This window comes from Oryctolagus cuniculus, chromosome 17 (genome assembly GCF_964237555.1).
Source record: "Oryctolagus cuniculus chromosome 17, mOryCun1.1, whole genome shotgun sequence".
NCBI lineage: Eukaryota > Metazoa > Chordata > Mammalia > Lagomorpha > Leporidae > Oryctolagus > Oryctolagus cuniculus.
In genome coordinates, this window is record NC_091448.1 from 3,017,616 (window position 1) to 3,030,662 (window position 13,047).

The 13,047-nt window shown below is 66.5% G+C and overlaps 1 protein-coding gene across 4 annotated transcripts in view; it reads left to right on the top strand.

Moving 5' to 3' along the window:
* Positions 1-13,047, top strand: part of DNAH17 (dynein axonemal heavy chain 17) — an 81,102-nt gene that overhangs the window by 15,864 nt on the left and 52,191 nt on the right. For 2 of the 4 annotated variants that reach the window (XM_070060216.1, XM_070060218.1), the window contains exons 16-23: positions 657-797; positions 3,079-3,222; positions 4,764-4,946; positions 8,645-8,899; positions 9,642-9,811; positions 10,794-11,016; positions 11,732-11,848; positions 11,957-12,043. In XM_070060216.1, the coding sequence (XP_069916317.1) occupies positions 657-797; positions 3,079-3,222; positions 4,764-4,946; positions 8,645-8,899; positions 9,642-9,811; positions 10,794-11,016; positions 11,732-11,848; positions 11,957-12,043 (1,320 nt within the window). Of the gene's footprint in view, positions 1-656; positions 798-3,078; positions 3,223-4,763; positions 4,947-8,644; positions 8,900-9,641; positions 9,812-10,793; positions 11,017-11,143; positions 11,171-11,731; positions 11,849-11,956; positions 12,044-13,047 lie in introns of those variants that run through there. The other 2 variants (XM_070060217.1, XM_070060219.1) reach the window with 2 other exon arrangements.

The window sequence follows — 13,047 nt, forward strand, 5'->3', positions numbered from 1 at the left end:
GCCCTCATACGGGATCCTGGCGTCACAGGGAGCAGCCTAACCGTGCCACGTCACCAGCCCTGTGATTTGGAATTTCTGACGCAGGGGGCCGGCACTGTAGCGTAGTGGGCTAGGCCTCCGTCTGCAGTGCCGGCATCCCACGCGGGACACTGGTTCGAGTCCCGGCTGCTCCACTTCCGATCCAGCTCCCCGCTGATGTGCCTGGGGAAGCAGAGGAAGACGCCCAAGTCCTCGGGCCCCTGCACCTGCGTGGGAGACCAGGAAGGAGCTTTTGGCTCCTGGCTGTGGATCAGCCCAGCTTGGCCAATGAGCCATTTGGGAAGTGAACCAGTGGAAGTGAACCCTCCCTCTGTCTGTAGCTCTGCCTCTCAAATAAATCTTACAAAAAAAAAAAAAAAAAAGGCATTTCTGAGTCAGGCCATCACTGATGGCGTCGTTGGGACAGAGCTCCCTGTTTCCAGGATGCTCGGACGCGCTCTGGGAAACCTCTTCCAGGCTGCCCTCTGCTGAGTGGCAGAACTGCCGGCTTGTTTCCCCTGACCCACTCAGCGAGGCAGGGGCGCGGGCACCGGGAGGCACAGGGAAACCGTCCCAGGCAGGCACCGGCGGGGCCTGGGGCGCCGCGTTCTCCGCCCACGCCGGCGTCTTCCTCGCAGGACTGGTCGTCCAACCCCTTGTTTGAAAGAAAGGACAACAAGAAGGAGGCCCTGCTGGACCTGGATGGGAGGATGGTCAACCTCAACAAGCGCTACACGGCGGTCAAGGACGCCGGCGTGAAGATCCAAGCCATGGTTGCGGTAAGGCGGCGCCCAGAGGGGAGACAAGAGGCGGAGCTGGGCGTCCTCGTGGCACCGGGGCTGGGGGCTCGGAGGGGAGCAAGGAGGCGGAGCCAGGAAACTGCTCGGTGGCCCTGAAAGAATGCTGTCTCAATACAGCAGCGCCCTCGCTGCCCGCGCGGAAGCCTGACCCGTCCACGTGTCTGCCAGTCCCGAGGGGCCCAGATCCAGGGTCTCCAAGCCCTGGTCTCCTGGGACGAGCTGCTGAGAGCAAGCCCTGCACACGTGACCTCCCCGGGCGGGCGTCCCCGCGGTGCCCGTGGGCAGGTGGTGTCAGTCGATGGCGTGCGCCGGGTGGAGGAGCTTCCCTTTGCATCCTGGGTGGCGTTCGTTCCTGGGTGGCCGACCCGGACTCCCGACGCCGGGGTGTTCCACCCTCCTCCCTTGGTGGTCGTGAAAGATGGAGCTCGGGAAAGCTCTCTCGGCCTCCAGGTGTTTCGAGGGAGGTTTGGGATTTCCCAGCGCAAGGTGCAAATCAAGGGTGTAGACCTTTTTTTAATTAGCGCCAGGGCTCACTAGGCTAATTCTCCACCTGCGGCGCCGGCACCCCAGGTTCTAGTCCCGGTCAGGGCGCTGGGTTCTGTCCCGGTTGCCCCTCTTCCAGGCCAGCTCTCTGCTGTGGCCCGGGAGTGCAGTGGAGGATGGCCCAAGTGCTTGGGCCCTGCACCCCATGGGAGACCAGGAGGAAGCACCCAGCTCCTGGCTTCGGATTGGCACAGTACCGGCCGTAGCGGCCATTCGGGGGTGAACCAACGGAAGGAAGACCTTTCTCTCTGTCCCTTTCTCTCTAACTCTGCCTGTCAAAAAAAAAAAAAAAAAAAAAAAGATGAAAGGGACACAGAGAAGGAGAGAGAGAGACTGATTTTTCCATCCCCTGGTTCACTGCCCAAATGACCACAGCAGTCAGGACTGGGCCAGGCCGAAGCCGGGGCCAGGAGCTTCTTCCAGGTCTCCCGTGTGGGTGCAGGGGCCCGGGCACTTGGGGCGTTTCCTCTGCTTTCCCAAGTGCATTGGCAGGGCGCTGGATCAGACGTGGAGCGGCCGGGACTTGAACCGGCAGCAGCTCGACACACTGGCCCCGCAGCATGGCTGACTTCTGACGAGGCTTTGTTGCCCACACGCCTGCTCCCGCGGCAGTCACGGGAACTGTTCTGTGAACACGTGTGAACCCGTGAGGCCTGTGTCTGTCCCTGTCAGAGTGTAGCTGCCTGAGGCGCAGCCTGAGTGGTGTTCATCTTGAAATTCACCGACAGCACCCTGTGAATCCCAGATCCACCCACCTGCCCGTCCAGACATGTGTCCACCACCCCCCGTCCACCAAAGCACTCACCACCTGCGCACCACCCATCCGCCCACCCTCCTCTCTATATCCACCCACCCATCCGCCCACCCTCCTCTCTCTATCCACCCACCCATCCGCCCACCCACCTCTCTCTATCCACCCACCCATCTGTCCATCCATCTGTCCACTCCTCCACCCATCTGTCCACCCAACCTCCCTCGTGCCCATTCATCCGCCTCGCCCGTCTGCGCTTCGCCCCTGCTGGGTGCTGGGGGTGCAGTGGAGGGGAGCACAGTCGGTCCTGGCCCTCAGGAGGCTGAGCGGGATGCAGATCGAGGTCAGGTCCTGCCGACACGGCGGGCGTCCGTCACGCACTACCCAGGGTACGCAGGGCCGGGACCCCCACCTGGGACGAGGCGGGGTGCTCAGAGGGGCTCTGTGACGCCGTGGCTGGGGATCAGGAGAAGACGCGTGGCAGGAAGGGGAGGCAGCAGCCTCTGGAGCCCGGCACGGCCCCGGTGTCTGGGGAAAGGGGTGCAGGGGGCCAGGAGTCCCGAGGCACGGAGGTGGTCGATTAAGGAGGAACAAACGGGCCGGTGCTGTGGCGCAGCGGGGGAAGTCACCACCTGTGACGCCGGCATCCCACGTGGGCGCTGGTTCAAGTCCTGGCTGCTCCACTTCCCATCCGGCTCCCTGCTGTGGCCTGGGAAGCCAAGGAGGATGGCTCGAGTGCCTGGGCCCCTGCACCCACACCGGAGACCCAGAGGAAGCTCCTGGCTGCAGACCAGCCCAGCTCCGGCCGTTGTAGCCATCTGGGGAGTGAACCAGCAGATGGAAGGCCTCTCTCTCGCTGCCTCTCCCTCTCTCTCTAACTCTACCTCTCAAATAAATTAATAAAATCTTACAAAGAGTGGGCGGCCGAGCCGGGGAGTGGCAGCCAGCGGTGTGCCGTGTGTGCAGGAGAACGCGGAGCTGCTCAAGGCAGACATGACGAGCCTGGCCTGGAAGGACTACGTCCACTACGTCGACGGCTTGGTCCTGGACGAGTTCAACCACTTCATCCGCAAGTCTCTGACCTACCTAACGGACAACATGGTGATGGATGTGAGTTACGAAGTCGCGGGCGGGTGCTGCGAGAGCCGGCTCTCGTTTTATGAATGAGCAGGTGCAGTGAAATCTGCCTGGGCTGACGGCTCGTTTGGGTTTTAAAGCAGAAAGTCCTGCACACTTCCCGCCCCCCCCAACCTCCGCTGCCCAGGCCCAGGGGCCGGCTGGCCACTTATCCCTACCAGGACAGCGGCAGGCCTGGGGGGATGGTCCTACCTCACTGCCAGGCGTGGGGAGTGTGCACCCCTGCCCCCTACTCCTGCCGATTGGGGCGGGAGCGGCACCTGCCCCCCAGCGATGAGCCTGACCCTGGGGCCCCTCTGTCGCTGAGCGGAAGCATTAACTGGGTCAGCCGGGCCTCAGCCAAGCTGCAGCAGGCGGGGGCGCCGGGGGCGGGGCTGGGATGCGGCTCCGAGCCGGCTGGGAGCGGGGTTGGTGGGTTTGGTGGTGCTGTCCCAGCACACAGCAGGCTGGGCGAGTGACCAGCAGGGACAGCTCATCTGGCCCAGGGCCCGCATCCGGTTCCCAGTGGTGGGGGAGGAGGAGAGGGAGCGAGCTCACAGCTGGGGCCCTGTCTGATGGGTGCGAGTCCCCTCGTGTCGGTGGGACCCTCCCCACAGCACTGCCGTTCGGGGGTTAAGCTGCCAACAGTGCTCTGTGGGAGATGCACTCGGGATCCAATCCCAGATCCGAGCTCGTGCCGAGCTGGCGCTGTCACTGCCAACCCCGGGGGCCGCCAAGTGACCCCTGGCGACACTCAGTGCCAGCCACAAAGTGCACTGCTCCTGGTTTATATCCACCGAGCGAGGTCAGAGCCAGAGACCTCCCGGATACCGGGAGGTCCTCCCCACAAAAGCCCAGGGAATCCTGTTTGCAAACGGCCAGGGTGGGAGCAGGCCCGTGGGTCTTTAGGGAAATCTGGTTGTCACTGGTAAGTGACTGCGTCTCACACGGCCTCACCCAGACCCCAGAAAGCAGCTCCCTGGGGGCCCCAGGGGGCAGGGGCTTGCGAGGGCCAGTGGGAGCAGGTGTCCCGGTGTCTGGGGGAACGTTGGCCACTGTGGCGTGGATCCTGTGGCCGTCACAGGCCTCGGCCCCGCACTGAGACAATCGCCAGCGTGAGGGGAAACATGCTAGGGTGGCCTCAGTCCCACTGCCTTGCTGCCTCACGGGGGCGTCCGGGACAGGCGGGTGAGGGGCGGAGGGCTCGGCCGGCTGCCCTTGCGCGAGCCCTGCCTGGGACTTGTTCGCCAAGTCCTCCCAGCAACCCGAGACAGGGCTGCGACGTCTGTCCTGCACGCTGGCCGTCCTGTTTTGTCTGGGGGGACTCTGGGAGTAAGAGGCTCCCTCGAGGCCCCGGGCTGGTGGACGGCAGCTACGGGCTTTGACCCCGGACCGTGGGTCCCCCCCCCTGTCTGTCCAGCCCCGGGCCGAGCGTCTGCTTGCAGGCGGCTGGCTCCGGCGGAGGGCCAGGGACCAGGGCGCCCTCCCGGACCAGGCCGGCGGGGGGCGGCGCTGACCCGTGCTGCCTCGCTCAGGAGAACGTCGCCCCCCTGCTGGAGATCCGCATGGAACTGGAGGACACCGGGCTGGCCTTCAACCCGTCCCTGGAGATGGGCGCCGAGCACGGCTTCCTGGCGCTGATCGAGGGGCTCATCAACGACATCTACAACGTGGCCCGGCTCATCCCCCGCCTGGCCAAGGGCAAAGTGAACTACAAGGTGGGTCCTGGCCACCGCGGCTCCCGGCCTCCGTGCTGCCCCTGAGCTCGGGCCCCCCGATGGTTAGCCGTGGGCGGCGGCCGTTCCCAGGGGGCTGGGGGCCCACAGGCGTCTCCTGCGGCTCTCCGGGACCCCACACTGCTGGCTCCCTCTGCTCCCAAATCCATTCTCCCAAAGCGGCTCCCCTCAGCCGCCGCCTCCAGCCCCACCAGATGCCAGCAACGCGGGGTCTCGCCAGCCCCGACCGAGCGGTGACCCATGTGTGGTCATGTACCACAGCCTGGGCGTGGCGCTGTCCCCGCTCTCCCCCTCCCACCCCTGCACCCGGGCAGTGCACTGACCTCTCTCCCTCCCACCCCTGCACCCGGGCAGTGAGCTGTCCCCTCTCCCCCTCCCACCCCTGCACCCGGGCAGTGCACTGACCTCTCTCCCTCCCACCCCTGCACCCGGGCAGTGCACTGACCTCTCTCCCTCCCACCCTTGTACCCGGGCAGTGTCCCCGCTCTCCCCCTCCCACCCTGCACCCGGGCAGTGAGCTGTCCCCGCTCTCCCCCTCCCACCCCTGCACCCGGGCAGTGAGCTGTCCCCGCTCTCCCCCTCCCACCCCTGCACCCGGGCAGTGAGCTGTCCCCGCTCTCCCCCTCCCACCCCTGCACCCGGGCAGTGAGCTGTCCCCGCTCTCCCCCTCCATCCCCTGAACCCGGGCAGTGAACTGTCCCCTCTCTCCCCCTCCCACCCTGCACCCGGGCAATGAGCTGTCCCCTCTCCCCCCCTCCCACCCCTGCACCTGGGCAGTGCGCTGTCCTCTCTCTCCCCCTCCATCCCCAGCACCCGGGCAGTGCACTGTCCCCTCTCTCCCTCTCCCACCCCAGTACCTGGGCAGTGAGCTGTCCCCTCTCTCCCCCTCCATCCCCTGCACCCGGGCAGTGAGCTGGCCCCTCTCCCCCTCCATCCCCTGCACCCGGGCAGTGAGCTGTCCTCTCTCTCCCCCTCCCACCCCTGCACCCGGGCAGTGAGCTGTCCCCTCTCCCCCTCCATCCCCTGCACCCGGGCAGTGAGCTGTCCCTCCTCTCCCCCTCCCACCCCTGCACCTGGGCAGTGCACTGTCCCCCCTCTCCCTCTCCCACCCTGCACCTGGGCAGTGAGCTGTCCCCTCTCTCCCCCTCCATCCCCTGCACCCGGGCAGTGAGCTGTCCCCTGTCTCCCTCTCCCACCCCTGCACCTGGGCAGTGCGCTGTCCCCTCTCTCTCCCTCCCACCCCTGCACCGGGCAGTGCGCTGTCCCCTCTCCCCCTCCGACTGTTCTCAACACCTTGAACACCTGCTCAGCCAGGTCACACGGGGGGGGGGGGTGTGAAGAAGCCACAGGAAAGCCAGCTCCCCGCGGGAAGGGGCGCAGGTGTTGCCTTGCGTTCGTCTGTGGAACAGTGAACAAAGCTCGTGTCCACACGGGAGGCCGATCTCCAGTGGCCTCTCGCTCTGCCGCGTGATGGTTCCGGCTGCTCCTGCCGAGTGCGAGCCCGGACGAGCTGAGCGTGGAGGACGCGGGCGCGGGGCCTCATCCGGGGACGAGCGGTGCCCGGAAGACGATTCTGTTGGCTTAAACAGCAGAACGTGTGTGCACGCGTGTGTGTGCGTGTGTGCGTGTGTGCACGCGCTCCCGGATGTCGAGTGGGGGCTGACCTGGGGCGAGCAGGCTGCGGGGAGGAGGGAGCAGCGGGCGCCCAGCGGTCCTCTAGCTCGGGGATTTCTGCGTCGTGGGGGTCTTGTGGAAGGGGGGCGTGGCGGGGAGGTAGCTGTTCACGGCGAGGTGCTCTGCCCTGGGGGGGGCGAGCGCACACGTGTGTGCATCCATGCATGCGTGTGCATTTCTATGCAGGTGCGTGTGTGTATTTGTGTGCATAAATGTGCTTATCGTACGTGTGAGTACGTGCATGAGTAGGCAGGTCTGGGAGCCGTGTGCCTGCTTACGTGTGTGTGCGTGCTGTGTGTGCATGCGTGTGTGTGCATCGGCGTGGTGAGCTGAAGTAAAGACAGAGGACCAGGCTCACCCCCTAGGAAGGTCAAGGGTGACTTGCGGGCAGAGCTGGAGGGCATGTTGATGACCCCTGGAGGGAGAGAGTTTTCCAGGCTGACCGCGGCACGCAGGGGGTTCGGAGCCGCCTAAAGCTACCGGAACTGGCGCCGGGCACACGGCAGCGGCCATACAGCTCAGGGCCGAGCTGGCCCCCGGTCGCAGGTACTTGGGAGTCAGTGCACCCCCACCGGCGTCCCCAGAGCAGACTGGTCTTGGGCGCCAACAGGTGCTATAGCCAGCGCTGCCGCTGACCCGGCTCCCACGCACACAGGCTAGGGCCCCTCAGGCAGAACATTCCAGAGCTGATGGGCTCATCGCCTGGTGCCGGAGGACCCGCAAATCCTGCCAGCCTGGCAGCAGAGACCCCAAGTCTGATGCGGTGCCCAGCAGTACGAGACACAGACGGGGTCAGCACCCGGGCCCCAGGGCTGCTTCCCAGGGGGCCCAGCACCCCAGTTTGCTGCTAAGGGGGTACCAGGGGAGCAAACCTCGAGGGGTTGGGGTCAGGTCAAGCCTGGGGACCTCAGAGCAAAGGCCATGGGGGGGCCTGGGGCGCCTGTCTACAGCCACAGGGACCTGGAGGGCAGGGCTGCCCCACGGTGGGGGGGGGGGGCGGCCAGTAGGGAGGGGCGCCTGCAGGAGGCACCGCCCTCATCCCAATCTGCCTGGAGCTGAGACCCGCTGTGCTGCGGGCGACAGAAGAGGGAGGCAAGGAAGCGAGCGAGCGAGCAGGCTGACTCCCGGAACGAATCCGAGGGCACGTTTTCCAGAAGGGCCGGGAGACGAGCGCGACGCATCGAGCCCATGGCTGCGTCCTTCTCTCTCTTTTTTAAATTAATTTTTTTGAGATTTATTTATTTGAAAGGCAGAGTTAGAGACAGAGACAGAGCGCGAGAGAGGTCTTCCATTTGCTGGTTCACTCCCCAAAGGGCTGCAATGGCCAGAGCTGGGCCAACCCAGAGCCAGGAGCCAGGAGCTTCTTCAGGGTCTTCCACGTGGGTGCAGGGGCCCAAGCACTTGGGCCATCTTCCACTGCTTTCCCAGGCCATGGCAGAGAGCTGGATGGGAAGTGGAGCAGCCAGGACTCGAACCGGTGCCCACGTGGGATGCCAGCACTGCAGGCAGTGGCTTTACCCGCTATGCCACAGTGCCAGCCCCAGCATTCGTCTCCTTTTAAAAAATGCTCATTTATTTGAGAGGCAGAGACCGAGCCGCCAGCCATTCCCCAAGTGCCTGCCACAGCTGGGGCTGGGCCAGGCCAAAGCCAGGAACTCATGTGGGGCTCCCACACGGGTGGCAGGGACCCAGCTGGGTGAGCCGTCCCCGCTGCCTCCAAGGGCCTGCAGCGTCCAGAAGCTGGAGTGAGGAGCCGGGCTGTCCGTTCCGCGCGAGCCCTGCCTCGGTCCGCAGTGTCCACCTGGCACGTGGCTCCCAGCCAGGGCGGAGTCAGTGTCGAGCGGATGGATCAGCCACCGAGCAGTGCTCCTCCCGGGGTCTGCCCGACCGGAGTCTCGCTCGGCCGGCATTGCCCGCCACGGGAGCTGCTTCCCGAGGCTGGAGCACGGTCTGCGCCGTGGGGACAGACGCGATGCCTCAGCCGTGTGCCTCCTCCGTGCCCCCAGACGGACCTGGAGGACATCCCGGACCTGATCGAGATGCGGGAGGAGCTGTCGACCCTGGTGGTGAACGCCATAAAGGAGGCCGAGGAGTACCAGGACTCGATCGAGCGCTTCTCCTACCTCTGGACGGACGACCCCCAGGAGTTCATGAGGAACTTCCTCATCTTCGGCCACGTGCCCACCCCGGAGGAGCTGGACACCCGCACGGACGACATGGTCCCCAAGGCGCAGCCCACGCTCGCTCAGTTCCAGCAACAGGTGCGCGCAGCCCCCAGCCTCCTTCCCCACCCCCAGCACGGGCGGAGACCCCAAGCGAATCGGCTAAAGACACGGGTCTTAGGGCCGCTCGGTTCTGGAGAGGTCACGCTTTTGTCCCAGGCTGGGGCGCGCGTGCACCCCACACGGCAGGCACTGGGTTTGGAGCTCGTGGGCAAGAACCCGAGGGAGCGGGTAGAGTACTCAGGCCCGGGGCCGGCCGGTTTGAACGGCCGGGCCGTCTGCAGCTAGAGGGGCTCTCCCACGGTCTGGCGGCGACCGAGGCGGCAGCCAGAGGGCTGGGCTGTGGCTGGCTGGTTTGCGTGTGAAAGTCACGTTCCCAGGTCAGGAGTTTGCTGTCTCTAGGGACCAGCCAGCCCCGGGCAGGGCCGCCCCCCTACGGCCAGCACACAGTGTCCAGTCTGTTCCCAGCGTACCCCCAGGGGCTGCACACGGCCTCGGGGCTTGGGCGGCCGGTGGAGCTAGGGAAGCCCCGGGGTGGAAAACAGCTGGAGGATGGTTAAGGGGTGACCGTGCTCACGCCTGGAAGCCTCTGGCCTGCTGCCGGGGCCCAGGAACTGGGACGTCAGGGTGAGGAGGAGGAAGCACAGCCATAGCGAGGCCCCGCCCCCGCCCCCGCCCCTGCGCCTCGCGCTGTGCCGTCTGAGCCGGCAAGGTCTGGGAGGTGAGGCCCGGCCCGAGTCACAGCCCGGGCCCCACCGAGCGCTGGCGGCTGTGTCCCCAGATCGACTCGTACGAGAAGCTGTACGAGGAGGTGTCCAGGTGCGAGAACACCAGGGTGTTCCACGGCTGGCTGCAGTGCGACTGCCGCCCCTTCAAGCAGGCCCTGCTCAACACCATCAAGCGCTGGAGCCTCATGTTCAAGCGGCACCTGAGCAGCCACGTGGTCAGCAGGTGGGCACCAGCCCCGCCCCGGAGCCGGCGGGAGGGCGCGCCCCTGCCGGGAGCCCGCAGCCCACGGCCCCTCCGCCCAGCCCGGGCTCACTGAGCACGTGCCGGGTCCAGGCCCCAGGTGCTGGGGAAACCGTGCACACAGCAGTGACAGCCGGCCATCGGAGCTGTGACGGGCGGCGCTGTCCGGCTGAGCACCACTTGGGGCCCCTCTGAGACGCGGCCTCGAGCTGGGCTTGCAAGTAGGCCTGAGCCGGGCACGTGGGTGACGTCCAGGCAGGGGCTGAGCAAGGTGGCAGTGTCCAGAGGTGGACAGGAGCTCTCCCTCCCTGGGCGGGGCCTCGCGTCGACTGCCAGATCCCCGCTGTCACCTTGGATGGCCCCCGCCATGGAGGCAGGGGCCCGAGGTGACCTGGCCCGACACGGGTGGTCCCCACCATGGAGGGAGGCGACCTGGCCCGATGCAGGTGGTCCCCACCATGGAGGGAGGCGACCTGGCCCGATGCAGGTGGTCCCCACCATGGAGGGAGGCGACCTGGCCTGATGCAGGTGGTCCCCACCATGGAGGCAGGGGCCCGAGGTGACCTGGCCCGATGCAGGTGGTCCCCACCATGGAGGGAGGCGACCTGGCCTGATGCGGGTGGCCCCCACCATGGAGGGAGGGGCCCTGGCCTGATGTGGGTGGTCGCCACCATGGAGGGAGGGGACCTGACCCGACATGGGTGGTCCCCACCATGGGGGCAGGGGCCTGAGGCGACCTGGCCCGATGTGGGTGGTCCCGCGGGACCTGGCCCGATGTGGGTAGCCCCCACCATGGAGGGAGGGGACCTGGCCCGATGTGGGTGGCCCCCACCATGGAGGGAGGGGCCCTGGCCCGACGCGGGTGGCCCCCACCATGGAGGGAGGGGACCTGGCCCGACGCGGGTGGCCCCCACCATGGAGGGAGGGTGCCTGGCCCGACGCGGGTGGCCCCCTTGCTCTTCAGCCTCGCCGACCTGGAAGCCTTCATGAAAGTCGCCAGGGCGGGCTTAACGACGCCGCTCAAGGAAGGGGACTACAACGGCCTGGTGGAGGTCATGGGCCACCTGATGAAGGTCAAGGAGAGGCAGGTGGCCACCGACAACTTGTTCGAGCCCCTGAAGCAAACCATCGAGTTGCTCAAGACCTACAGGGAGGAGCTGCCGGAGGAGATCCACCTGAAGCTGCAGGTGGGGCGGGCGGGGCAGGGCGGGGTGGGCGGGGCAGGGGCGGGGCGGGGCAGGGGCAGGCGGGGTGGGCGGGGCGGGGCGGGGCGGGGCAGGGGCAGGCGGGGTGGGCGGGGCAGTAGGCGAGCTGCCGGAGGAGATCCACCTGAAGCTGCAGGTGGGGCGGGCGGGGTGGGCGGGGCAGTAGGCAGGGTGGGCGGGGCGGGCTCTGACCACCCCCCAGTGGGGGGGGTGCCCTCCCCACAGCCGTGAGCTGGGGACCACGGCAGGTGTACACCTGTGAGCCCCTCGGAGGCTGGAACGGGAGGCCCCCCGAGAACGGGGCACTGGAGGTGGCCTTCAAGCTCGGCCACAGCCGCCCCCACCCCCCGGGCTGCTTGTTCTGCTGGCATCCCACGTCGCCCGCTGGCTACTGGAGCACCCTGGGTGCTGAGGCGGGTGGAGGAGGAGGGGCTGGCAGCTGCCCCGTGCATCACCCGGGGGCCCCATTAGGGAGCACAGTGTGTATGCGGCTGGGCCGGGGCCGGCAGAGGCAAGGAGACGGGCTCGTTCCCCGGCACGTGAGCAGAGAGCTGGATCGGAAGTGGAGCAGCCGGGGCTCGGATAGGCAATGCTGGCTTTGCACTGAGCCCGCCGTGCCACAGCGCTGGCCCCGGCCCCGCTAGGAAGCTTTTAGAAAGAAAAGCAAGGAGCCGTCCCCGACCCCTGCCCCCTCTAGGAGCTGCCGGAGCAGTGGACGAACACCAAGAAGCTGGCCATCCAGGTGAAGCAGAACGTGGCTCCCCTGCAGGCCAACGAGGTCAGCATCCTGCGCCGAAGATGCCAGCAATTCGAGGTACGGCCCCAGGGGGGCGCTGCCGGGGGAGGGGCACCTCGGAGCTGCAGGCAGGGACGGGGGCGGGTGAGCAGCCCACCCACGCAGCTCTGCCTCTGTCCCTCGCAGCTCAAGCAGCACGAGTTCAGGGAGAAGTTCCGGCACGAGGCCCCGTTCTCCTTCAAGGACCCCGAGCCCTACAAGTCCCTGAATAAGGTACCCTGGCTCGGGGGGACCCGATGGGAACCCCGTGGCTGCCGGGCCTCTGCTCCAGCCTTCCCGTGAATCTAGAAACAGCCTCCGTGAGCCTCGTCTCGGGGGAAGGGGGTGTGCGATGGCGTGTGTGTAGGCACGTGCGCACGTGTCTGCATGCACGTGAACACGCAGACCCTGCCACCACCCAGCCCCGGGCCCACGTGACCATCCTGTGTCCTGGGTTGGACAGACCTGCCCCGGCCCGCAGCCTGGCTCCACCTTGCTTGTCCCCAGTTCTGCTCATGGGCAGCAATTTCCTGTCACTGGGGCTTAACCCCCAGCCCCCCCCAAACCCCAGCTCCTTCCTACGGTGCCCACTCCGTTCCCAGCGTCCACGTTGTAGTCGGCACCCACCACGCAGCTTCACACAGCCCTGCGCCTGCGGCCACTCGTGCCGGGCCCCCAGGACTCAGGGGGCAGGAGCGGGGGTGGGGGGGGATCAGGGCTCTTCGTGGACGCTGCACGGATTTGGGGGAGGGAGCGCCGTGTGAGCACGGCCCTGGTCTACACTGAGTGAATGGGAGGGAGTCAGGCCCTGCGTGCGTGGGAGAGGCCGTGTTAAGGCGGTGTCTGTGCACACGCACACACGGGGCCGGCCGTGTTCCAGGTCGTCTCGTGCACTTGCACATCCGGGTACCAGTATGTGTATCTGTGTGTGTGTGTACGTGTGTTTGTACATGTGTACACGTGTGCACAGCTGTGTGTGTGTGTGCATGTGTGATATGAACCCACAGATTCAACACGAAAAAGCTCATCGTGGTTGACCCTTCGTTAGGGCATTCACGATGGCCCCTCGTCTTCCTCTTCGCCTACGTCTAATTTATTTATTTGAAAGGCAGAGTTATGGGGAGTGGGGGGAAGCAGAGAGAGTGCACGCGCCATCTTCCACCCGCTGGTTCACTCCCCAAATGACCACGACAACCAGGGCTGGGCCAGACTGAAGCCAGGAGCTTCTTCCAGGTCTC